We start from the raw sequence: 26927 nt of genomic DNA on the forward strand, positions 1-26927 counted from the left end.
CATTGACGTTTGAATGCTCACATTGACAATGTGAATATTTATATTGATATGTTAACATTTATATTGATGGTGTGAACATTTATATTGACGATATGAACATTCACATTGATGGTGTGAACATTCATACTGTAAATGTAAATATTATTAAGGGTATTTTGGTACCTATGTCACCTGTAGGACTTATTGAAATATAAAAAATTAATGTGAACCAAATAAAATATAAATAGATGAAAAAATATTTATGAAAAAGTGCCCCTAAAAGATTTGTCTCATTAAAATATGCTCAAAATTAGACCCATCACAATTTTGGGCCAATTTGATAACTTGAGAAAAAGTGAAAGATTTTTAATATATTTTGAATCACATTATATTTCTATTTTTTTATATATTTTTATAAAAAAAAAAAAATAAACTTTTGATCAATTTAAAAAAAAAACCATCAATAACATTGTTCAATCCGATCTCAACAATGGCCCTGTTTGGTGCAACTTAAAAGCTGCTTATTTCAGCTTTCAGCTTAATTTAAGTTATTTTGATGTGTTTGGTTTAACTTATAACTTATAACTTTTTGGAAGTCAGAAATCGACTTATTCTTTGAGTGGGGCAGGAGATGCTTAATTTATAAGTCAGAAATTAGCTTATGTTCATAGTTATAAACTGTTTAAGTATAAGGTATAAACACTTTCTCACAGCTCTATCAAACAGGGTCAATGGTGGACAGACTGCATATATTGCCGAGCAAGAAAACGGAAAATATCGGTGTTTTAAAAAAAAAAAAACAAAGAAAAAAAAAGAAAGCGGAAAATATCGAGGATTCTTGTCAAAGACGGTGAGGAATGTTCCCCAACAACACGTTGCCACCTACAAGGCTCACACTCTAGAACCCTAAAAGGGATCTGATTTAGTGCGAGCGGAACATAAAAATCGAATGCTCCTCTAACTCGTTAACTCTACCGCGTCAAATAATTTCGTACAGTATGAAAAAGTGAGAGGATTATAAATATTAAAAAATTAATTAACTTATTACTTTAAATTTGCCAACTTGTTTATAAATTCACTGAACTTTCACTTGTTACAACTAAGGTCAAGTTTGGGAAGACTAAATAAGTGCATTTTTTGTCTTTTTGGACTAAAAAATTGAGGTTGAAAATATGGATGTTTGGGTTAACTTTTTGACTTTTTATTAAAAAATGTGTAATAAAAAATTGTAAAAATTGATTTGTAGGAAAAAATTTGAATTGGGAGTTGTGCAGCCGTAATTGTTGACTTTTGGTGAATAGTGTTAACTTTTTAACTTTTTGAGTAACTTTTTGACTTTTTAGCTTTTTTAGGAGTACCCAAACTTAGCCTAAATTTAGGAGAATTATACGATAATTCTAAAATATCATGGGATCATATTCTCTTGTCAATCATCATTCATTATGTCATTCATTAGATAACATTCACGAATCACTTTTATCATATAATTTCTCCCTACTTTAATTGTTTTATATATTGGGGTATTTTGGCAACATAGTAAAAAATTAATTTTTTGACTTTTTAATTTTTTTAGATTATATAACCTCTCTATTGTCGCAAAAAAAATAAAAAAGTCAATTTTTTACCAACTACCCAAAACACTACATTGATTTGTGAAATATGATTTTGATTAATATCATTCAACCAACGCATTTGATTTTAATCATAGGTAGATTCAGGTTATTTTTTTTCCCCCAATTAATCAATAATGCTTTAATTAATGATTTTATCTCAAAAGTAACCGGACCAACTTGCATGCCTTCTTTTAAAACAATCATCCTGATTCTCGATTGGTAAGACAATATGCTCATCATTAAAACAAATGTTACTTCAAAAATTTTAATAAAAATTGCACATAACAATCACTTGAGCGAGTCTTATAGTGGTGGTGTACATTTTATATTATAGGAAGAATTACATTTTAGTGGGGCAATTTTTTTTTTTTTTTTTACACAAATATGAAAGGGTGCAACAACATCACATAATCCTTTGCACCTAACATGTTTTTTATATTTTTTTGGTCTATCCCATTATATCGAAATTTCCCCTATATTCTAAGACTTGTTTGATTGTGTGGACTATAATTTGTAAGATTGAGATTATTCATTTATAGAATTCATGTTTCATTGTTTGATTGTAAATTTTATTATTCAAATTAGATTTCAATAACCAATCTATTCAACAAAATTGATAATTTTTTTAATTTTACAATTAATAAAGCAAAACATATATGTAATTGGAATTATATATTTCCAAATGAAATATATGTTTCACTAACCTAGTTGGATAACCAATCTTATATTAATCTCATGAAGTATTAATGCCTTCACTATTAATTTTACAAATCGAACAATATTATGTAAATTTTTTTTATAATATTTTAAGAATTCGTAACATTGCTGAGTACAGGTGCGTAACACCTTATCACTTCTCCTTGTCCAAGTCCTTACAAAAACGTTGACCGTTGAAATAACTAACCAGACTCCCCCCTTCCAATTTCGTCTCCACCGCCAGGGATGAAATTTGAAATTAGGAGAAAAACTATGGGAGTCCTGACTTTTTCGTTTTTGTACAAAATTTGTTTGTCATATTATTTTTAAAATATATACCTTAATTAATAAAATAATATATCAGTATAAAAATAGGGTAAAATATCAATAAATCCTAAATGGTGATTTTATGGATGGATAGGTCTTTTTTATTTATTTATTTTTTTCATATGGACTTAAAGGTCCCATTATAATGTGAATTACATAAAAAGCCAAGCATAAATGCATGTGTGTTATGTGTTGAGTGACAAATATAAATTTTTTCATAATATTAAAATCACTAAACGTAATATTTCAAAAAAAACTCTTCAGTGTACTTTTCTTAAATATAACATTTCAATGTAATACTCAGAAAATGTAATACTCTAATATAATACATTATAAAATGTACTTTTCTCAAATATAAGGGTGGTCGCAGTTCGGTTTTGGACGGTTTGCAGATCAATTTGGACCCACTCGTATGTATACGATTTGGGAAAAATTCAACCCGCAATTGACCGTAGTGTAGGTTGCGGTTTGTATGGATAGGGTTTGCGGAAATACGAACGGTTTGCGGATTGTATTTTTTTCTTTAAAAATTTATTTTGGAGCCTCTATTTTTTTTTTCCCATTTTGTAAATATTTATTATGGATCCTTTTCCCCTCATTTTCTAAAATGCTCCAACATTAATGAATTAAAACTTATAAAATTAAAAACACAGCAAAATCAATTTCTAACACAAATAAATCATTCAAAATCTTAAATTTTTAAATCAAATCATAAACTAATACATACACATTTTTCAAAATCCTAAACTAGATCATTAATCTCATTCACTATCTACTACCCAACAATACAATTAAAGTAAAATCATTCAAAATCCTAAGCTTACCTAAAAGTAATTATTCATTAACTTTTACATTCATCCAAAATGCAATAATAAAATAATAACAGTCCAGGTTAAAATAAAAAAAAATCTAAGTGCGGGCAGGTTCTTGCTGGTGCTGGTTAAACCTGCAACCCGCCATAACCCGCAATCATACCATATTCCAAACTGTATTCGCCTGCATTGTGTTTGCGAAACTGCCCATTTGTATGCAGATCGATTTGAGTTGGACGGGTTGGGCAGTTCGGATAACTCTATGCCCAACCCTACTCAAATGTAACATTTCAATCAATGTAACACACAAAAACTCGGTAATATATTTTTTTCCAAACATAACACTTCAATGTAACATACTAAAAAATTTCTTAGTTTACTTTTCTCAAATATAATAACGTAATATTCCAAAAAAACTCTTTTATATATTTTTTCTAAATGTAACACTTTAATCTAATATACTAATAAACTCTTTAGTGTACTTTTCTCAAATGTAATAACGTAACATTTATTAAAAAAATTCTTAGTGTATTTTTTTCAAAGTAACACTCCAATCAATGTAGCATACAAAAACTCCTTAGTATATTTTTTTTTCCAAACATAACACTGTAATATAACACTTCAATGTAACACTAGAAAACCACACTAGTAGAAATATAAGATTTCAACGTTCGACAACTAACACTTCAGTCATCAATCTTCTCAAAAAGAATATTTCACACCTTACATTTCCTTTTACATTTCAAAAACGAATCACAAAAGGACATTCACTTAAATTCAAAAGGTACCAAATCAAATAAATATAATTTTTCAAAACAAAAAGAGATAAATTAGTTCATAGGAAAACTTTTAAGACTAAATGGATCAACATTCTCCCATATAAAATTTCTGAGTAAATTTTCCTAAAAGATATGTCTTATTTTCTACCATCTTACCTTCATTCTTTTTTTTAACTAAAAAAATTTGTGTAGTGTTCGGTAGAGTTTTCTAAATATGATTTGAAAATAGGAGTTATATTTTGAATTTGTGAGTTTTAAAATTATGATTTGAGTATGAAAAATTTGCTTGGTGAATGAGTTTTGAAAATAGTTTTGCATTGGGTGAGAAATTTTTGATGTGACATAATGATATTTGATACAAAAACTTACGACTTATAATCAAACACACAACTCAAAATTCTATTAAAGCTTACAAAAATTTTTAAAAATTCGAAAAATATTTTTTTTGAATATATAAAAATTAACATGCGTAAATTGAAAAAAAATAAAAATAAAATTGTACTGTTCTGGTCAATCGGTGGACGACCGGTTTAGTCAAATTTTTTCACTTTAGACAGAGTTTTCAAAATTGAACGTGGAATTAACTTTTAAAAATACACCAAACACAGTCTTGATTTTTCAAAAAGAAATTACTTTTATAATATTTGAATATTTATTTTATACATATATATAATTTATATATTATATTGTATATATTTATATATATGGTGAAAAAAACTCATTAATGACGTTCTGATTCCTTCCCAGCACCGTGCCTATAAAATTTGCAGAACCCCCTCTCTCTCTCTCCAACTTTCAGTGAGAGAAAAACACTTGCAAATTCCAATTTCTAACAACAGAACCACAATGCAGAAGAGTGCTTCATCTTCATCATTCGGTCCAGGAGGCCTAGACATAGCCCAATCCTTCTTCAAACCAATCCAAAAAACATCTCCACCATCCCCCACCAAACGCCACACCAAAATCTCCGTCATCGGCGCCGGCAACGTAGGCATGGCCATAACCCAAACCGTCCTAACCCAAGGCCTAGCCGACGAGCTCGCTCTCGTCGACGCCAATCCCGACAAGCCACGTGGCGAGATGCTGGACCTCCAGCACGCCGCCGCCTTTCTCCCCCGCACCACCATCCTTGCCTCCGTCGACTACTCCGTCACTTCCGGGTCGGACCTTTGCATTGTCACTGCCGGAGCGAGACAGAACCCGGGTGAGTCTAGGTTGAACCTGTTGCAGAGGAACGTGGCTCTGTATGAGAAGATTGTGCCGCAGATTGTGAAGTACTCGCCGGAGACGATTTTGATGATCGTGTCGAACCCGGTGGATGTGTTGACGTATATTGCGTGGAAGCTCTCTGGGTTTCCTTCGAATCGGGTTATTGGGTCGGGGACTAATTTGGATTCTTCTAGGTTTCGGTTTTTGATTGCGGATCATCTTGACGTTAACGCTCAGGATGTTCAGGTAACTTTTTCATTACTGGTTTGGCTATTAGGTCCGGCAATGAGTTAAAATAGATAAAAAATAAAATAAAATCAATACTCAATTTATTTTCTTTAATATTTGACACTTTTTTTTAATATAAAAAAATTAATTTTTAAACAGACTCTTAGGGTTCGTTAAAGAAATAGGTTGACTTTTTGACTATTTAGTTTGGGGTAAAAGTGGAAGGACTTTTTAATTTTTTGATTTTTTTGACTTTTTATGAGAGAAATAATATAATGATTATGGATTGGATGTGATGTTTTGTCTTATTAGATAAAAAAATTTATTTTATCTTTTTGTGACTAAAATAGTCTCAACCTGCTTCCCAAACAAATCCTTAGGCACTTCTCGGCAAGGAGAGCTATGTTTTTTGTTTAGGGATTTTTTATAAAAATAAAATTAATACAAGATGAAATACTAATATTGAATTTTATGTTAGATTCTGTAAAAATGAAAGTAAGTACATTTTAAATACCATTCAACATTCTAAGAAAATAATATTTTCATTGAGAGATCGAAGCTTAATTATTTTATTTTTTAATAAGTCAAACATTGTTTGCAACAACAAAAAGGCAATTTTAAGATAGATTCAATATAAATTTTAGGATATATGACATTATTAGTGACATTTTATTTTGGTCATCATAGTTGCACATTTATTTATTAATTTAATTGTACATTTTTTATTTTCATAATTTTTTAATTTATCCGTTAATATTTGAGATGAAAACCAAGTGTGCTTATGTTTCATGGACAACAAAAAATTATTCTATTGTATAAAGTATACAATTTTCTTAGCAAAACAACTATGTGACACATTTTTCATTTCCAAATTACTCTTGTATAACTGTTCAAATTTTTTATTTTCAAAATTTAATTTTCAGTTTTAGTTTTTCCTCCTTGATTTACTTCTTCTTCTTCTTCTTCTACTCTTTCTTTTCTTTTCTTTTTTCTTTTTAAATTATCTTTGTTACATACACATTACATTCTAATTCTAATTAATTAAACAACAATGTTACGAAATCTTAAAATTTACTAAAAAATTTAATCAGAATTTGAATTGTATGGATTAGAGTCATAGTTAATATAGCTCACATTGCATCAAGTTCAATCTCCAAGTGGCAAATTTTTTGGGTTTGTATATTTTTTTGTTAATTAAATCTTCATGGCATACTAGATTATTCTAATTTGTGATGGCTACATGCATGACTAGGCATACATTGTTGGGGAGCACGGTGACAGCTCGGTGGCGCTATGGTCAAGCATTAGTGTAGGGGGAGTCCCAGTCTTGAGCTTCCTGGAGAGACAGCAAATCGTATATGAGAAAGAAACCTTAGAGAAAATTCACAAACAAGTTGTGGAAAGTGCATACGAGGTCATAAGTCTCAAAGGTTACACATCATGGGCAATTGGGTACTCTGTGGCTAGCCTTGCTCGAGCCATACTTAGAGGCCAGAGGAGTATCCACCCTGTCTCGGTCCTTGCAAAAGGGTTCTACGACATCGGTGGTGACGTGTTTTTGAGCTTGCCGGCACAGCTTGGCCGGAGCGGGGTATTGGGTGTGGCTAATGTGCATCTTACCGATGAGGAGGCGCAAAAACTTAGGGACTCGGCTAAGACCATTTTGGAGGTGCAAAGCAAGTTGGGCATTTGAAGAGGATTGGATGACAACGTTGTTAGTTGAACAGAAATAAATTGAAGTTATGCTAAAGAGAAAGGGTGTGTAGTATTTTGTGATTTAATTCTGCGTAACTAGATTTTTTTTCATTATATAAAAGCATTTTCAATTTATGCACTCCTCTAGTACATGTTTCCACTTCCCAATTCTCATGTTCTTAGTATTTCAGTTTTGTTCAAGTTTAGAAGGGTGCAAATTTATTCACACACATATGAATAATACATATCATTTTATTGGTTCATTTTGTACTTTTAGTGCGATTTTTTCATTGATTCAACTAATGAGATGGTGTATTACCTTGTGTAAACAAAATTTTTTCTCAATTTCGAATTTGATCTCACAAAAGGAGTAGATGATGTTGTGATTATTGAAGAGAAAGTTTAGGTTTTTGTTAGGGATTCAGATAAGTTGATGCATTCGGTTTGAATAAGCCCTAGTCTTTAGGATACATGTTTAGTGTTTCTTGACTTTTCTTAGTTGCACTTATCATGTTGATTAGTTGTAAATGTGAGCTAGTTTTTCTCATTCTGTTAAGATTGTAGAAGGCTATTTATAAGCCTAGATTGTTCAATAAGAAGTAAGTAATTCGCAGAATTGTTGTGTACTTTTTCATTTTGTGTTTCGATTCTTAACATTCTGGTATCAGAGCCCCCACTGGGCCTGACAAAATCAAAGCAGTAGCCTTTGAGGTTTTTGCAGCAGCAAAGAAGATGACAACCGAAGGGAATTTTGTGCAGCCAGCCATCCCTCGCTTTGATGGTCACTATAACCATTGGAGCATGTTGATGGAGAATTTGCTACGATCCAAAGAATATTGGGGGCTGGTAAAGACTGGCCATGTTGAGCCAGAGAGTGGAGTGGCACAGACAGAAGCACAGTAAAAGGGGCTAGATGAATTGAAGCTGAAGGATCTGAAAGTCAAAAATTATCTCTTTCAGGTCATAGATCAGACGATATTGCAGACCATTCTCGTGAAGGATACTTCTAAAAAAATTTGGGAGTCTATGAAGAAGAAGTTTGAAGGGAGTGTTAGGGTTAAGAGGTCATATCTACAAGCTCTTCGCAGAGAGTTTGAAACCCTAGAGATGAAGGCTGGAGAAGGAGTCTCTGAGTATTTTTCAAGAGTGTTGTCAATGGCTAACAAGATGAGAACACATAGAGAGCAGATGCAAGACGTCATAGTGGTGGAGAAGATTCCTAGATCATTGAGTGAGAAGTTTAATTATGTTGTTTGTTCGATCGAGGAGTCCAAAGACATCGATCAACTCTCCATTGATGAACTGCAGAGTTCTCAAATTGATCATGAGCAAAAATTCCAACGACATACAGGAGAAAAACAAGCACTCAAGATAACCTCTGAAGACAGATTTGGTGCAAGAGAACGGGGTTGAGGTTCATACAGAGGCAGAGGAAGAAGGAGAGGCCGCTAGTCCTACAACAAAGCAATAGTGGAATGCTATAAGTGTCACAAGCTTGGACACTTTCAATCTGAGTGTCCAAGTTGGGATAAGGAAGCCAACTACGTTGAATTAGGAGAAGACGATGAGATATTGCTCATGTCATATATGGAGATGACTAGTGCTTGAAGGGAACATGTCTGGTTCGTAGATTCTGGATGTAGCAACCACATGTGTGGCGACAAGAGCCTGTTCTGTGATCTAAATGAGGACCTTAGGTAGAGGGTAAAGTTGGGAAATAACACAAGGATGGCTATGTGAGGAAAAGGCAACGTGGGATTGACAGTAAGTGGCTTTACACATGTTGTTAGTGAAGTATTTTTTGTGCTTGAACTAAAGAACAATCTTTTGAGCATTGGTCAACTACAAGAATGAGGGTTGACGATTCTCATTTAACATGGAAAGCTCAAAATTTATCATCCAGAGAAAGGGCTCATAATACAAACCGAGATGACAAAAAATCGGATGTTTGTGTTGCTAAAGTCAGTGGCCCAAAGATTTTTACTTGATGAAAAGAACTTTCCATAATTTTCGAACTCTACTCAAATTTTATTTTCAAAAAATTTTTAAGGAATTTAAGATCTTATTCGAAGAAATCAATCAAACAGTTACCTCATAGTCAAATGTCTTCAAAGGAAATTTAAAATTTCAATTCAAAGTGAAAGAATCGGTCATTACCTCCTCATCTAACACCTTTCCATAAAATAAAATTCCCTCTAAAGTCAAAAACCTAAAGATTTCTGTCTGATCAAATACTTTTCATAATTTCTAAAATTCTACTCGGGTTTTCTTTCAAAATTCTTTCCTCCCAAGGAGCTTTGGATTTTATTCCAAGTATCTAATCAAATAATTGTCTCCTTAGTCAATTATCATTTGGGGGATTTGGAATTTTATTCAAAATTAAAGATTTGGTCACCACTTTCTTATCTATCATTTTGCATAAAAGTTGATATTCCACCTAAAGTCAATGACATAAAGATTCTTATTCAATCAAATACCTTCCATAACCTCCAAGGCTCTACTTAAGTTGGAAAGTCTCCTTTTTTTAGAAGTTATTCTTTAATCACATGTTTTATTGGGGATTTAAATTCTAAAAATGCAAAATTTTTTTTTTTTTTTGATCACTAAGGTAAGAACCCAAATTCAAACTCAAATTCTTTAAAATTGGGAAACAACCCCACTAATTTACTACTGATTACTCATTATCAAAATATGAATCACAGCCTAAATTGAACCCCAAAATATTTGTAATTGGACCATTGCCCCAAATAACTCGAATTGCAACAGTATCAAATCACTACCATATCAGACTTCCCAGATTTGGGGAATGAAATCACTGTCTTTCTAATTGTTGATCTCTGAAATCAAATCAAATCAATTTCAAAATATCACATACGCACATAATTTGGATTCATGCCTATTGGGGGGTAGGGTTGCCCTGTCCTAATTTAGAAATGAGATCTACGATTCACCAAATCATTCAAAGAGGCAATAATACAATCCTAGAAAGGAGGGTATCCTGCCCTAATTTCGAAGGTGCCAATGCTCGCTATATCCAAAAGGTAAGTTTGGTCACAAAAAGGTATATCAGTTATTACAATCAATATACCACTCCTTCCACAAGGGGATGATCAAACAGTACTAGTACCGTAATCTGATGCTTGCCATGTTGACATAACATAACCCACGAATAGTGTCCGGGATATTATGCAACAAACCTGAGGATAGGCGATGGACCCAGTCAATTTTGTTTAAAACTTACCATCGGATCTCGAAGTCATCATCATCACCTATTTGGCGATAGTTGCCCAACCAAGGCAAATTTGAGGAATTTTAATGATTTCTTCTAGAGTGATCATTCTAAACAATTGTCTTTCCATTATCTATTGTTTCCCGAAATGTGCACCAATTTATTTTCAAAAGTCCGTGATCAAATTTCAACTTCAATTTTTTTTCAAAATAAAGTGCCTTTTTTTTATTTAAATTTTCAAAGTTTTCCTTTCCTCTTTTTTTTCAAATGTTTTGAGGAGTTCGGATTTTATTCCAAGAAATCAGTCAAACATTCATCCTATAGCCAAATAACTTATAGAGGAGCCAAAATTTTATTCAAAATGAGAGACTTGGTCATTACTTCCTTGGCTAACATTTCTCCACAAAATTAAGGTTCCCTCAAAGTTAGTGGCCGAAGGATTTTCACTCGATGAAAAGAACTTTCCATAATTTCTGAACTCTACTCAAATTTTATTTTCAAAAAATTTCCAAGGAATTTAAGATCTTATTCGAGGAAATCAATCAAACAGTTACCTTATAGTCAAATGTCTTCAAAGGAAATTCAAAATTTCATTTCAAAATGAAAAACTCGGCCATTTCCTCCTCATCTAACACCTTTCCATAAAATAAAATTCTCTACAAAGTCAAAAACCTAAAAATTTCTGTCTGATAAAAAACTTTTCATAATTTCTAAAATTCTACTCGGGTTTTCTTTCAAAATTATTTCCTCCCAGGGAGATTTGGATTTTATTCCAAGCATCTAATCAAACAATTGTTTCCTTAGTCAATTATCATTTGGGAGATTTGGAATTTTATTTAAAATTAAAGATTTGGTCACCCTTTCCGTATCTACCATTTTGCATAAAAGTTGAAATTCCCCCAAAAGTCAATGACTTAAAGATTCTTATTCAATCAAACACCTTCCATAACCTCCAAGGCTTTACTTAAGTTGGAAAGCTTCTTTTTTTTAGAAGTTATTCTTTAATCACATGTTTTATTAGGGATTTATAAAAAGGCAAAAACTTTTTTTTTTTTTTTTGATCACTAAGGTAAGAATCCAAATTCAAACTCAAATTCTTTAAAATTGGGAAACAACCCCACTAATCTATTACTGATTACTCATTATCAAAATATGAATCACTGCCTAAATTGAATCCCCAAATATTTGTAATTGGACCATTGCCCCAAATAATTCGAATTGCAACAGAATCAAATCACTGCCATATCAGACTCCCCAGATTTTAGGAATGAAATCACTGTCATTTTCATTGTTAATCTCTGGAATCAAATCAAATCAGTTTCAAAATATCACATAAGCATATAATTTGCATTCATGCCTATTGGGGGGGTAGGGTTGCCCCGTCATAATTTAGAAATGAGATATACGATTCACCAAATCATTCAAAGAGGCAATAATACAATCTTAGAAAAGAGGGTATCCTGCCATAGTTTGGAAGGTGCCAACGCTCTCTATATGCAAAAGGTAAGTTTGGTCACAAAAAGGTACATCAATTATTACTATCAATATACCATCCCTTCCACAAGGGGATGATCAAACATTACTAGTACCATAATCTGATGCTTGCCTTATTGACATAACATAACCCACAAATAGTGTCCGGGATATTATGCAACAAACCGGAGGATAGGCGAATGGACCCAGTCAATTTTGTTTAACACTTACCATCGGATCTCGAAGTCATCATCATCATCCATTTGGTGATATTTGCCCAACCAAGGCAATTTTGAGAAATTTTAGGCGCTGTTTGATAAGCCTCTCAAATTATAGTTCTACCTATTGATTTGAGTGTGGTATTTGTTTTTAAGTTTTCAAATCATAATTCTACACCCATTTCTCAAAACTCAATTCAAAACATTATCATTACTTTTCAAAACTCATAACCAAACACATAATTCAAAACTCTTTTCAAAATCAATTCAAATTAATATTTTAATTTTGTTAAGATTTTAAATATTTTAATATTTAAATATGTTATGATTTTTTTAATTTTTTTAATTTTTTTGATTTTTTTTTAAATATTTTAATTTTTAAAAATTATGAATTTAATTTTTTAAATTTTAAAATATTTTATAAAAATAAATTCAAACTCTATTTTATAAAAATATTTTTAAATATTTTAATTTTTTTGTTATGTATTTGGTTACGATTTGAGTGTAGAGTTGTGAAAGTGGTCTGTAGTTTCGAATTATGTGTTTGGTTATGAGTTTTAAAAATAATTTCTTAATTGAGTTTTGTTTTATGTGTTTGGTTACGATTTAAGTGTAGAGTTATTTTTAAATTTAAAATATTAAAATTTTAAATTATTTAAATTTTTACGATTTGAAATTTTTGAATATTTATTTTAATTTTTTACTTATTAAATTTTTAGATTATCTAAATTATTTAAATATTTATGATTTAAAATTTTTGAATATTTATTTTGAAAAAAAAAACTATTTCCTTTGTAGTATTTTCAATTAAAAAATTGATTAATGTTATTTTCTGTTAATAATAAATTTTTTTAATTGAATTTTAAAAAAAGTTTGGTTATGAGTGTTGATCCGAATTTTCAATAGTGTGAAAGTAGTGTATTTGTTATAAGTTATAACAATTTGAATTAAGTTCTGAAAACTCTTTCCAAAACTCATAATCAAACAAATTTTCTTACTTCACATGTCAAATCAAACTTTCAAAACTCAATTTCACACTCAATTCAAAACTTAATTCAACACTCTATTTAAAAATTATAACCAAACAAATTTTTTACGCTCAAATAATAATTTCAAAACATACAAACTAAAAATACAACTCATATTCTCAAATCATAGTTAGAAAGTCAAACCAAACGGAGCCTTAATGATTCCTACGAGAGTGATCAATCTAAACAATTTTCTTTCCATTATTTATTGGTTCCTGAAATGTACCCAAATTTATATTCAAAAGTACGTGATCAATTTTCAACTTCAATTTTTTTTTTTTAAAATCCTTTATCAAAATAAATTGCCTTTCTTTTATTTAAATTTTCAAAGTTTCCTTTCCTCTTTTTTTTTTCAAATGTTTTGAGGAGTTCGGATTTTATTCCAAGGTATCAATCAAACAATCATCCTTTAACCAAATAACTTATAGAGGAGCCAAAATTTTATTCAAAATAAGAGACTTGGTCATTACTTCATTGTCTAACATTTCTCTACAAAATTAAGGTTCCCTTAAAGTCAGTGGCCCAAGGATTTTTACTCGATGAAAAGAACTTTCCATAATTTCCAAAGTCTACTTAAATTTTATTTTCAAAAAATTTCCAAAGAATTTAAGATCTTATTCAAAGAAATCAATCAAACAGTTACTTTATAGTCAAATGTCTTCAAAGGAAATTTAAAATTTCAATTCAAAGTGAAAGAATCGGTCATTACCTCCTCATCTAACACCTTTCCATAAAATAAAATTCCCTTTGAAGTAAAAAACCTAAAGATTTCTGTCTGATCAAAAACTTTTCATAATTTCTAAAATTCTACTCGGGTTTTCTTTCAAAATTCTTTCCTCCCAAGGAGCTTTGGATTTTATTCCAAGTATCTAATCAAACAATTGTCTCCTTACTCAATGAAGTGACAAGCTTTGCAAACTTCTCAATCTCAACCTAGAATAATGCTAGGGACACAGCCACTAAACACAAAATGGAACATATATGACTCATATGGAGTGGGGTCCACATGGTGTGGGGCCTACATGTAAGACACATCCCATGTGAAACATGTGTCTGATTCTGTGTTTGATAGTTGTATTCCAAGACTTAATGCACAGAACTTGCCTAAGTTGCACTTCTATTTAGATTGTTTATTTGGCCTTTTAAGCCCTTGTTATTTTTATTTTTTAAATTTTGTATGTTATTTACTTTTATTTTAATATAACTGTTTATAAGTTTTCCTTTTAAAAAATTATATACATTTAGAGAGAGAAAGAGGGACAACCTTACTAGACAATGTTGTTCGGATCCGTGGCGCTACCACAGGTCCCACTACGATGATCCGAATTGTTTATTATTTAGGCCACAGTGTTTAAATCATCCATGAATTTTTTTTTTTAACAATTTGATAGCCGTTGCGTTGTTAATTTATGACATTTATTTGTAAAAAAGTGAACGATAAATATAATTTGAAAACTATATTATTCATTTTTTGAGAGAAATGCAATAAACTATTGTAGCTGCGTTTACTAGATTGATCTGATTTTTTTATAGGGATGATCTATACGTGGTCTAAAAAATAAACGGTTTGAATCATCAACTTGGTACTTCTGCAGGGCCTACTCATCTGAAGATTTAGAAGTTATTCTTTAATCACATGTTTTATTGGGGATTTATATTTTAAAAAGGTAATAATTCTTTTTTTTTTTATCACTAAGGTAAGAACCCAATTCAAACTCAAATTCTTTAAAATTGGAAACCACCCCCCTAATTTACTACTAATTACTCAAATCATGATCAAAATATTAAACACTGCCTAAATTGAACCCCCAAATCTTTGTAATTGGATCATTGCCGCAAATAACTCGAATTGCCACAGAATCAAATCACTGCCATATCAAACTCTCCAGATTTTGGGAATGAAATCACTGTCTTTCTGATTGTTGATCTTTAGAATCAAATCAAATCATTTTTAAAATATCACATAAGCACATAATTTGGATACATGACCATTGGGGGGATAGAGTTGCCTTGCCCTAATCTAGAAATAAGATCTAGGATTCACTAAATCATTCAAAGAGGCAATAATACAATCCTAGAAAGTACGGAATCCGGCCCTAGTTTGGAAGGTTGCAATGTTCTCTATATGCAAAAGGTAAGTAGTGTAAAAAGGGTACATTAGTTATTACTATCAATATACCTCTCATTCCACAAGGGAATGATCAAACACTACTAATAGCATAATCTGATGCTTGCCTTATTGGCATACCATAGCTCACAAATACTGTCCGGTATATTATGCAACAAACTTGAGGATAGGTGAACGGACTTAGTCAATTTTGAAATCATTATCATCACCCATTAGGTGATAGTTGCCTAACCAAGGGAATTTTGAAGAATTTTAAGGAATCCTATCAGAGTAATCAATCTTAACAATTGTCTTTCGATTATCTATTGTTTCCCGAAAAGTGCCCCCATTTATTTTCAAAAGTGCATGATCAAATTTCAAGTTCAAATTTTTTCCAAAATAAAGTTCTTTTTTTTTATTTAAATTTTTAAAGTTTTCCTTTGCTCTATTTTTTCAAAAGTTTTGAGGAGTTTGGATTTTATTCCAAAGAATCAATCAAACAATCATCCTTTAGCCAAATATCTTATAGAGGAACTAAAATTTTATTCAAAATGAGAGACTGGGTCATCACTTCCTTGTCTAACATTTCTCCATAAAATTAAGGTTCCCTCAAAGTCAGTGGCCTAAGGATCTTTACTCGATGAAAAGAACTTTCCATAATTTCCGAACTCTACTCAAATTTTATTTTCAAAAAATTCCCCAGGAATTTAAGATCTTATTCGAAGAAATCAATCAAACAATTACCTTATAGGCGAATGTCTTGTAAGGAAATTCAAAATTTTATTTCAAAGTGAAAGACTCGGTCATTTCCTCCTCATCTAGCGCTTTTCCATAAAATCGAATTCCCTCGAAAGTCAAAAACCTAAGGATATCTGTCTGATCAAATTTTTTTTCATAATTTCTAAAATTCTACTCGGGTTTTCTTTCAAAATTCTTTCCTCCCAAGGAGCTTTGGATTTTATTCAAAGTATCTAATCAAACAATTGTCTCCTTAGTCAAATATCTTTTCGGGGATTTGCAATTTTATTCAAAATTGAAGATTTGTTCACCAATTCCTTATCTACAATTTTTCATAAAAGCTGAAATTCCCCCAAAAGTCAATGACTTAAAGATTCTTATTCAATCAAACGCCTCCTTTAATCTCCGAGGCTCTACTTAAGTTGGGAAGTTTTTTTTTAGAAGTTATTCTTTAATCACATGTTTTATTGGGGATTTAAATTTTAAAAAGGCATAAATTCTTTTTTATTTTTTTTTATCACTATTGTAAGAACCCAAATTCAAACTCAAATTCTTTAAAATTGGGAAACAACCCATCAAATTTACTACATATTACTCAAATCATAATCAAACTATGAATCACAGCCTAAATTGAACCCCCAAATCTTTGTAATTGGATCATTGCCCCAAATAACTCGGATTGCAACAGAAACAAATCACTGCCATATCAGACTCCCCAGATTTTGGGAATGAAATCACTGTCTTTCTGATTATTGATCTCTAGAATCAAATCAAATCAGTTTCAAAATATCATGTAAGTACATAATTTGCATTCATGCCTATTGGGGGATAGGGTTGCCCTATCCTAATTGAGAAATGAGATCTACGATTCACTAAATCATTCAAAGAGACAAGAATACAATCCTAGAAAAAGGAGGCTAACAAGCCCTAGTTTGGAAGGTGCTAATGCTCTTTATATGCAAAAGGTAAGTTTGGTCACAAAAAATGTACATCAGTTATTACTATCAATATACCATTCCTTCCACAAGGGAATTACCAAACAGTACTAGTAGCATAATTTGATGCCTGCCTTGTTGACAGAATATAACTGTGATAACCCTGTTCCGTATTATACTAATTGGTCCTTATTATGAATTTGATTATGTGTCTGATATGATTTTGTGTGCCAATTATGTGAATATATGTGGTTTTGAATTTCTATCTGTTCATCGTAGGAATATCTGTTGGATTATCTGCTTTGGAAATTAAATTGAAGGCTTTATCGGCCACAGAACTCGAAATTGATTGCGCCATTGTGATTGGCATAATTTTTAGAGCTTACGGTGAGATTTAATTGAAAATTGATTTGGATCAAATTAATTAGATTAAATTAATGGGTTAGTGTTTGTACGGGGAGCAAATATTTCGGCAAGCCTGTACTCCTTTCTTCCGAGCTCCGTTTCTGTCCGATCACCTGCGAGCAAATAACGGTGAGTTACCCGGCGGTGTGTGGCCGGAAAAACCCTCCGACGATCAAGTTAGCGCACACCTTAGGATAGAGAGAGAGAGAGAGAGAGAGAGAGAGAGAGAGAGGAGTGTTTGAGTGTAAGAATTTCCTTACAAAATGTTCCTGTGTCCCGTATGGGGGGCGCAGACATGCTTATATACCCTTCTGCGCCCCAAATCTACTCCCATTGGTCTCTTGACACGTGGCTCTGTTATCCCATTTGTCAGCACAAATCTTGCTATACATCACCTAACCCAACTGCCAGCCCACTCTGCTGGGAGCACGGCAGCCGGGTAACATTACCTCGGCTATCAACGGCCATACTGAACATGCCGAAATGCAGTTGATATAGTTTCCTACTACCGGGCCTAATTCCAGCCGTGCTCAACTGTATTACGGCGAAGTTGAGTTGGAGATTGGTTGTGCCGGTTAGCCAACAACCTTCTCGGCCACGTTCTAAGTGTCGGCCTTCCTACCGGGTCAAGGTGCGTGCATTACAGCCTTGCAACGCGTGAGCCGGGGAGCCTCATCTGGGCTGTTCCTCCACCTGTCCGCCCTTCGCGGAACCGAGAACATATAGCTCGGTTCCACGTGGGCTTTGCCATTACCGAGCAATATCACGGCCTGATCTTGGAGCCTAATACCTCGGCCCAAATCTGTCCGACTAACGTCACGGCCCAATCTCAAATCATAAATCTCCCTCTCAGTGCTCAATTATTTTACATTAGAATAATGTAATTGAAAGGGGGCTTTAGAGGCCATGATACACCCTTACTTCATTCTTTTTTGAGCTCACCATCCGAAATTCCTCTCTAGAGAGGGAGAGAACCGGATTTAGAGAGAGAGAGGGTTCAATTTTGAAGATTTTGCTAAGAAGCTCAAGCTTTGAAGGGCTAGGCTCAAGAACTTGCTTCTATTGAGAGGATTGAGCTTTTAGGTGAGTAATTGATTATAAATTCATGAGCTTAATCCTGTGATTTTGTGAATTCAAAGTTGAAGGGTGATCAAGAACAAGAATTATGTTGTATTTGATGAATTTGAAGTCATGGAATGCATGCATGTGTATAATTGCCATGAATTGGTATAGTTGAGCATGAAAAATATGATCCATGTAGAATCTTGGCTAGAATCCATGCTTGTGACCTCCATTTGTACAATTTGAGTTGAAATGGAAGTTATATCTCACATGCATGTACCATTCATAAGAAGTATGAGCTTGAATACATGAAATTGTTATGTTGAAAGTGAATTTGGTATAGATTGGGACATGCATGTGATTAATTTGTGAAATTGAGCTCCATTGTGTTGTAATTTGGTGTTGGTACCATGTTAGTATATGATTATGTAAAGTTTGAGCCAAAAACATGCATTTGGGGCCTTTGAACATCGAATTGAAGCTCAAGAACTTGATATGGAAAACCCAGAAATTTAATGTCCGCTCAAGCGGGGAAACCGCCGCTCGAGTGTGAATTTCGTGCTCCCAGTATTTTCTGCAGACCATGATGTCCGCTCGAGCGGGTAAGTCCACGCTCGAGCAGGGAGCTATGTAAGATGGACTTCCGCTCGAGCGTCCAAGTTCCACGTTCGAGCGTAAAAATGACATAACTAGTACTTTTGCAGACCTCACGGGTCTGCTCGAGCGGGGAAGTCCACGCTCGAGCGAAGACCTTGTTTTCTGAAATTTTGAAAAGACATTATGTGTTTCATTTTCTATTCTCTTTCACTTCCAAGTACTCTTAGGCATACATTGAGCATTGTAAATGAGTTAGAACAATAAGAATTAAGCCTAAAGAGGAATATGTGAATTAAGAACGGATTGAATCGGTTGTGACCCATATGTGTTATGTGATGTGTAGGGTCAAGCTCCAGGGCAAATCAATCAGCCGATCACTGTGAGTAATATCTGATATCTGAAATATGTTGTTGTCCAAATTGCTTACTTCTATGTAAGTTTTATAAGTTCATTGATTCGTTTGGTGGACAATGGTTGTTTTGACATGAATGATTGGGTCGAAGGCTGTTTTGACAAGAATAAATGATTGGGCCAAAGGCCGATTGACATAAATAATTGGGCTGAAGGCCGATTGACATGAATGATTGGGCCGAAGGCCGTTTTGACAAGAATAAATGATTGGGCCGAAGGCCGATTAACATAAATGATTGGGCCGAAGGCCGTTTTGACAAGAATAAATGATTGGGCCGAAGGCCGATTGACATAAATGATTGGGCCGAAGGCCGATTGACATAAATGATTGGGTCGAAGACCAATTGACATGAATGATTTGGCCGAAGGCCGATTGATATAAATGGTTGGGCCAAAGGCCGTTTTGACACAAATGAAAGTTTGACATGCATGAATGGGCTAGAGGCCAGTTTGACATGCATGAATGGGCCAGAGGCCAGATTGTCATGCATGAATGGGCCAGAGTGACATGCATGAATGGGCCAGAGGCCAGTTTGACATGCATGAATGGGCTAGAGGCCAGTTTGACATGCCAGAGGCCAGATTGACATGTATGAATGGGCCAGAGGCCAGTTTGACATGCATGAATGGGCCAGAGGCTAGTTTGATATGAAAGTTTGAAAGGCCTAAAGGCCAGTTTGATATGGAAGTTTGAAAAGGCCAAAGGCCAGTTTGATACGAATAACAGTTTGACACTAATGAATTGGGCCCAAGGCTGTATGATGTGTTTAGAACCGCAGTTACTTAACTTACATATGTCTATGTATGTATGTATTAGTAGAACTATAAATTGGGCCCAAGGCCGTTTGATGTATATTGTTCCAATGTATATTCTTTATTTGATATTATTCACTGGGCTTTCGCTCACGCTCATTCATGTGTTTGTAAGTGAGCCAAGAGAATTCCAAACCCAGCCCCAGTGAAGTCTGTATGGAACAACTAAGGTTTTGAAGAGTCAGCCCTTGCGTCTCACGCACGAGACACGTTTTTGCCCTTCTGCCATTCTATGTTATTTTGTCATGTTGGCGAGGACTTTGGTGTACGTCTGTATATAGCTTTGTTTTGGCTGACTTAGATTTGGATGATCTTGTCTGTATAGAACTTCATGTTACTATACTTTCTATTGTGAGTTATTAACATATGTATGTATGGAATATTATGATGTGCATATAAGCACGGCTCTATGGACAAAGTTTTAAATTTGCTTCCGATTTGGCCCCTTTACTCTGATGAGTTTTGTCTTATTTGGTTTGAGGTCGTAGGTAATCTCGTGATTACTGACCGGTTATGGCCTTAACCCATAGGGGCGGGTTCGGGTCGTGACAATAACCCATGAATAGTGTCCGGGATATTATGCAACAAACCTGAGGATAGGTGAATGGACCCAATCAATTTCGTTTAACACTTACCATCGGAACTCGAAGTCATCATCAACACCCATTAGGTGATAGTTGCCCAACCAAAGGAATTTTGAGGAATTTTAATGATTCCTACCAGAGTGATTAATCTAAATAATTGTCTTTCCATTATTTATTGTTTCCCGAAATGTGCCCCAATTTATTTTCAAAAGTGTGTGATCAAATTTTAACTTAATTTTTTTTTTCAAAATAAAGTCCCCTTTTTTATTCAAATTTTAAAAGTTTTCCTTTCCTCTTTTTTTTCAAAAGTTTTGAGGAGTTCGGATTTTATTCCAAGTAATCAATCAAACAATCATCCTTGTGACGACCCCACCGTGTATAATGATTAGAACTTAATTAATTAAGGAGATTTGAAATTTAATTGTCAATTATTCTAATTTAATCTGGGATTTAAGAAAAATTATGAAGGCTGATTCTTATATAATTCTATTGAGGATTTATTTTGGAATTAGAAATTGAAAGCCAACATGGCTCAAGAGAGTATAATTGGTGAATTGAATTAGTTTAATTTCGAGTATCGGACTGTATGTGAGCTTAATTAAATATTCGATTCAGCTCTATAAAATTGATATTTTATTAATTTGGTTTGAATTGGAGTTGATTAAGTCATGAGGATTGAGAATTGTGATTATTATAAATTGAATTTAATTGTGAGGTGTCCAATTTGAATATGTAATTTATTGATGAAAATTTGAGTCTGATCAGAAATTGAAGGCTTAAATGATTTGGGAAATCAAAATTGAGGATGTGAATAAGTTTAATTTAATATTTGGAGCCTTTTGAGAGTTTGATTAAAAATCTGATTCATAATGATAAATTTTAATATAATTAATTAGGCTATAAAGGAAGTCAAATTAGACGAATTAAATTATGTGGAATTTATGATTAGTTGTAATTATTTTAATCATGTGTTGGTTAAGATTTATTAAGATTAAGTGTTGTTTAATTAAGCTAATCTTAGTCATAAATTAAATTAAGGAAGAATCTAGAATTGTGAGTGTGTGTAGGTGTGCAGAGAAACATGTGTGGGTGTGCTGAGAAATCTAATTGTGTGTATATATGTTTAAGAGATGTGCTGGAAGCTTGAAACAAGTGCACGTGTGTAGTGAATTGGAGCCTTGAGCTCATTTGGGGCTTGTACTTATAAATAAAATAATAAAATAAAAGATGATGAATGAAGTTATAGGAGCCTTGATTCTGCTGGAACCAAATTAGAGAAAGAAAGTGAGAGAGCACGACTGAGAGACCAAGAGGAAGAAGAAAAAAAAAAAGGGGGAAGGAGAAAGGCTTGTGGGTTATCAAAACTCAAACTAAAAATTATGAAAAATTCTTTATAAGGTAAGGAATTTCATCCCTTTTTGGTATTGTTTAATTAATTTAGACAAAAATTGATTTTAGATGAATTTTGGGAGAATTAAAAATAAAGCTTTGTGGATCAATTATAAATTATTAAAATTTGAGTTTGCATGTAAAATCAAGTTAGGACCAAGAATATGAATTATGATTTCTTAAATTTGTTAAATTTGGGTTCAGTTTAGAGAATTATTCTTGGATTAAGTCCTATAAATTACATGCAACAAGGGTTTATTAAAGATTTGGCCCATGCAAATAAGTTAGGTTAATGATTATGGAAATTAATTATTTTGGGTTTAATGTTGTGATCTTGCATGAAATTAAGCCTCATTATTACATGCACGGGCAAACTCTACAAGATTAAGACTTTAATTAAACATGCAGTATAGAATTTCAAGGGTTTGAGATTTTAATTCATGTTTAAAAGGTTTATGGATTTGAATTTGAGTTTGATGTGAAGAAAATTAATAATAATCCAAATTAGAGCTATTCTAATTAAAATTATTTAGTTTTGATTTTCAATTCATACATGCAAAATTTCATAACTCCAATTTCATGATTTAAAGGAAAATAGAAAAGAATTAAGAATCAATTTCATGTAATCTCAAAGAAATTAATAAAAGGGTGAAGGAATTGAATTAAATTCAAATTGTAAAAATTAAATTAGAATTTCCATTATACATGCATCTTGAATTTTTCAAGAGTTTTGAAAGTTTAATTCATGTTTTAAAATTTGTGGTTTTGAAATTGGGTTTGATATGAAGAAAAATAAATAGGAATAACCAAAGAAAAAATTAGAATCAAATGAAAGAAACCGAAAGACAAACAAGTAACCGAATTAAATCGATTGTAGAGTGTAATTGTAATTGTGTTGTGCTTGACTTTATTTGTTTAGGTCGCACGCTGAACCATTAGTACGTGTATTGAGGAGCCCACTGTGAGTAACAATGTTGTAAAGATATATTCAATCGTATTTATTTTTAGATTGATAAATCATATTGCTTTCTGAAATGATACTTTTATCGATTGAATGATGATCCTATTTTGAATTGTATTTGTGGCATCGTATTGTGATTGTTATTGTTATTGACATGTTATTGTTACAGAGATCTCTGTCAGTTCCAAATTTTGGAACTAGTGTTATTGTATGATGGCCATCAATTGATCGTTCGGTCTTTTAAGACCTAGTGTATTGTTGCTATTGGATGTACCACGTATGACCTGTAAGAATAAGATTGATTGAGTTGATTGAATTGAACGATTGATTGACAAATGATAGTGATTGAAGTGTTCTAATGCTAATCGATTTTTTCAAAGACTGTAAAGGACATTGTTATTTACTGGGTTTTAGCTCACAGTTTATTATATATATGTAGGTGGCCAGGCACCGGATCAAAGCTAGAGGCGTCGACCCAAACCCTTGTTTTGTCAAGCCAGCTATTGTCTCTCATTGTGAGGTTTCGAACTAGCATGCGTCAAGGTGTTTTTGGGTGGCTCGACTTCACCCTTTTGGGTTTATTAAGTGAAAAGAATGTTTTAAGACTAATGTCAATACTGTTCTAGATGATGGGATTGATTCCCCAACTTATGTTTTGTCTTGTATATATATGCTTATGGGCATAAATAGTTACGAATATGGCTATGTACATGAAAGTTTACCTCCATTTAGGTCCTCACAGCTCACTGAACGATGTATGTTGTTATTGGTTGGCTTCTGCCAGCCCCGTTATATTGTATTATTGTCAGTATTGTTAAACAGGCCTTCGGTAATCACGGATTACTGGCCGGCTACGACGCTAAACCCATAGGGGCGGGTTTGGGTCGTGACAATCCTTTAGCCAAATATCTTAGAGAGGAACCAATTTTTTTTTTTTTTTTTTTCAAAACGAGAGACTTGGTTATCACTTCCTTGTCTAACATTTCTCCATAAAATTAAGGTTCCCTCAAAGTCAGTGGCCCAAGGATTTTTACTCGATGAAAGAACTTTCCATAATTTCTAAACTTTATTCAAATTTTATTTTCAAAAAATTTCCAAGGAATTTAAGATCTTATTCGAAGAAATCAATCAAACAGTTACCTTATAGTCAAATGTCTTCTAAGGAAATTCAAAATTTCATTTCAAAGTGAAAGACTAGCTCATTACCTCCTCATCTAACACCTTTCCATAAAATCAAATTCCCTCTAAAGTCAAAAACCTAAGGATTTCTGTCTGATCAAAAACTTTTCATAATTTCTAAAATTCTACTTGGATTTTCTTTCAAAATTCTTTCCTACCAAGGAGCTTTGGATTTCAATCCAAGTATCTAATCAAACAATTGTCTCCTTAGACAAATATCTTTTAGGGGATTTCGAATTGTATTCAAAATTGATGATTTGGTCACCACTTCCTTATCTTCCATTTTTCATAAAAGTTGAAATTCCCCCTAAAGCCAATGACTTAAAGATTCTTATTCAATCAAACACCTCCCATACTCTCCGAGGCTCTACTTAAGTTGAAAAGTTTCTTTTTTCTAGAAGTAATTCTTTAATTACATGTTTTCTTGGAGATTTAAATTTTAAAAAGGCAATCATTCTCTTTTTTTTTTTTTTGATCACTAAGATAAGAACTCAAATTCTTTAAAATTTGGAAACACCCCACCTAATTTACTACTTATTACTCAAATCATTATCAAAATATGAATCACTGCCTAAATTGAACCCCAATATCTTTGTAATTGGATCGTTGCCCCAAATAACTTGGATTGCAACAGAATCAAATCACTACCATATCATACTCCCCAGATTTTGGGAATGAAATCACTGTCTTTCTGATTGTTGATCTCTGGAATCAAATCAAATCTATTTCAAAATATCACATAAGCTTATAATTTGCATTCATGCCTATTGGGGAGTAGAGTTGCCCTGTCCTAATTTAGAAATGAGATCTATGATTCACTATATCATTTAAAGAGGCAATATTACAATCCTAGAAAGGAGGGTAACCTGCCCAAGTTTGGAAGGTGCTAATGCTCTCTATATGCAAAAGGTAAGTTTGGTCACAAAAAGGTACATCAGTTATTACTATCAATATACCACTCCTTCCACAAGGAAATGATCAAACAGTACTAGCAGCAAAATCTGATGCTTGCCTTGTTGACATAACATAGCGTAACATAATCCACAAATAGTGTCCGGGATATTATGCAACAAACTTGAGGATAGATGAATGGGCCAAGCCAATTTTGGTTAACACTTACCATCGGATCTCAAAGTCATTATCATCACCCATTAGGTGATAGTTGCCCAACCAAGGCAATTTTGAGAAATTTTAATAGTTCCTACCAGAGTGATCAATCTAAACAATTGTCTTTCTGTAAACACCCCATTTTTGACCGCCTTTAAGACTTGGAAGCGACTGATGGTTTTGGAAGTTGTGTAGTGCAAAGGGTCGATTTCTTCGGCAAGAGGAGAGTCAAATCTCAACTTCATACCATTTTTTGGACCAAAACAATCTTGATCAAAAGATTTTAGACCTTAAAACCCTCTCTTTCAAAACGTTTTTGAAATAAAGTTTTTACGATGTTCCGAGGCTCGCATTTTGTCAAATGTTGCGTTTTCGGTAAACCGAGCAAGGACAAAGTGGAAATGAACGAAAGAGAGATGAAATCTTTGAAAAATCTTTCAAAACACCTTGTCTAGGGGTTTGGAGTTGAAGAAAAGAGGAGAAGAGAAAGGAAAACTAGTTTGGGAGAAGTTCGGCATGAATCCGAGTAGGACCAAATCTGCGCAGCTTCACCGAAACGGGCATAACTCTTTGCACATGAGGAATTTGGATGCGAGGTTGGCGCCATTGGAAAGCTAACTTCTGGGGTTTCAATGTGGCCACATGGAAAACCATAAAATCAGATGGCCGACCAGATTTTTTGTTCAAAAGTGGTTCAGTATGAATCCGGGAAGGAGAGAAAACATCTGCGCGGTTTCACCGAAACGGGCATAACTCTTTGCACAGGAGGAATTAAGATATGAGTCCACCACCGTTGGAAAGCTTACTTCCGGGGATTCATTTTTCACTCAAGAATCTCCTATGGACAAGTCCGGGTGGGGGAGATATGGTTGGTTGAAGTCCGTTTGGACCGAATCTACGCGGCTTCACCAAAACTGGCATAACTTTTTGCACAGGAGGAATTTTAATGCAAGGTTTGCAGCATTGGAAAGCTAACTTCAAGGGCTTAATGGACGACCAGCTTTGGGGCTTGAACCTTCTGACCCCTGGTCGGCCGACCACGTTGGACCTTTTTAACTGGTCGGCCAGTTTTGTCTCAGTAAGTGTTTTCCAGCTGTGCCAGCTGTTTGCCATTTGCTGCATCCTCCATACACGTGTATGGAGGATGTTTAACCTAGTTTTAAAGCTTCTTTGAGAAGCTTTAGGCCCTCTCTTCTATAAATGGAGGCCTCTTCTTCCATTGCAAAGGTTCAAGTTTTTTGGTTAAGAGATATACATACATCCCTCTCTATCTCTCTCTTTTGTGCTCAAAAGTCCATTTTTCTTGCATATTTACACTACATCTCTTAGCCTAACCCCTCCAATACCAACCTA

At 33.3% G+C, this 26927-nt stretch overlaps 1 protein-coding gene across 1 annotated transcript; it reads left to right on the top strand.

Annotated features, from left to right (window-relative positions):
- The first annotated feature begins 4935 nt into the window (after positions 1 to 4935).
- LOC114273524 (L-lactate dehydrogenase B) lies at positions 4936 to 7601 on the top strand. Its single transcript, XM_028215329.2, has 2 exons — positions 4936 to 5661; positions 6896 to 7601. Exons 1-2 carry the CDS (start codon positions 5053 to 5055, stop codon positions 7334 to 7336), a joined length of 1050 nt encoding a protein of 349 aa, XP_028071130.1. The 5' UTR covers positions 4936 to 5052; the 3' UTR covers positions 7337 to 7601.
- The last annotated feature ends 19326 nt before the right edge of the window (positions 7602 to 26927 follow it).

Source organism: Camellia sinensis, chromosome 11 (assembly GCF_055761805.1).
Source record: "Camellia sinensis isolate YWXY chromosome 11, ASM5576180v1, whole genome shotgun sequence".
Lineage (NCBI taxonomy): Eukaryota > Viridiplantae > Streptophyta > Magnoliopsida > Ericales > Theaceae > Camellia > Camellia sinensis.

Coding starts and splice junctions, on each gene's coding strand:
- LOC114273524 (XM_028215329.2), top strand. CDS start 5,053: ATGCAGAAGAGTGCTTCATCTTCATCATTCGGTCCAGGAGGCCTAGAC. Junction 5,662..6,895: donor TTAACGCTCAGGATGTTCAG/GTAACTTTTTCA, acceptor ATGCATGACTAG/GCATACATTGTTGGGGAGCA.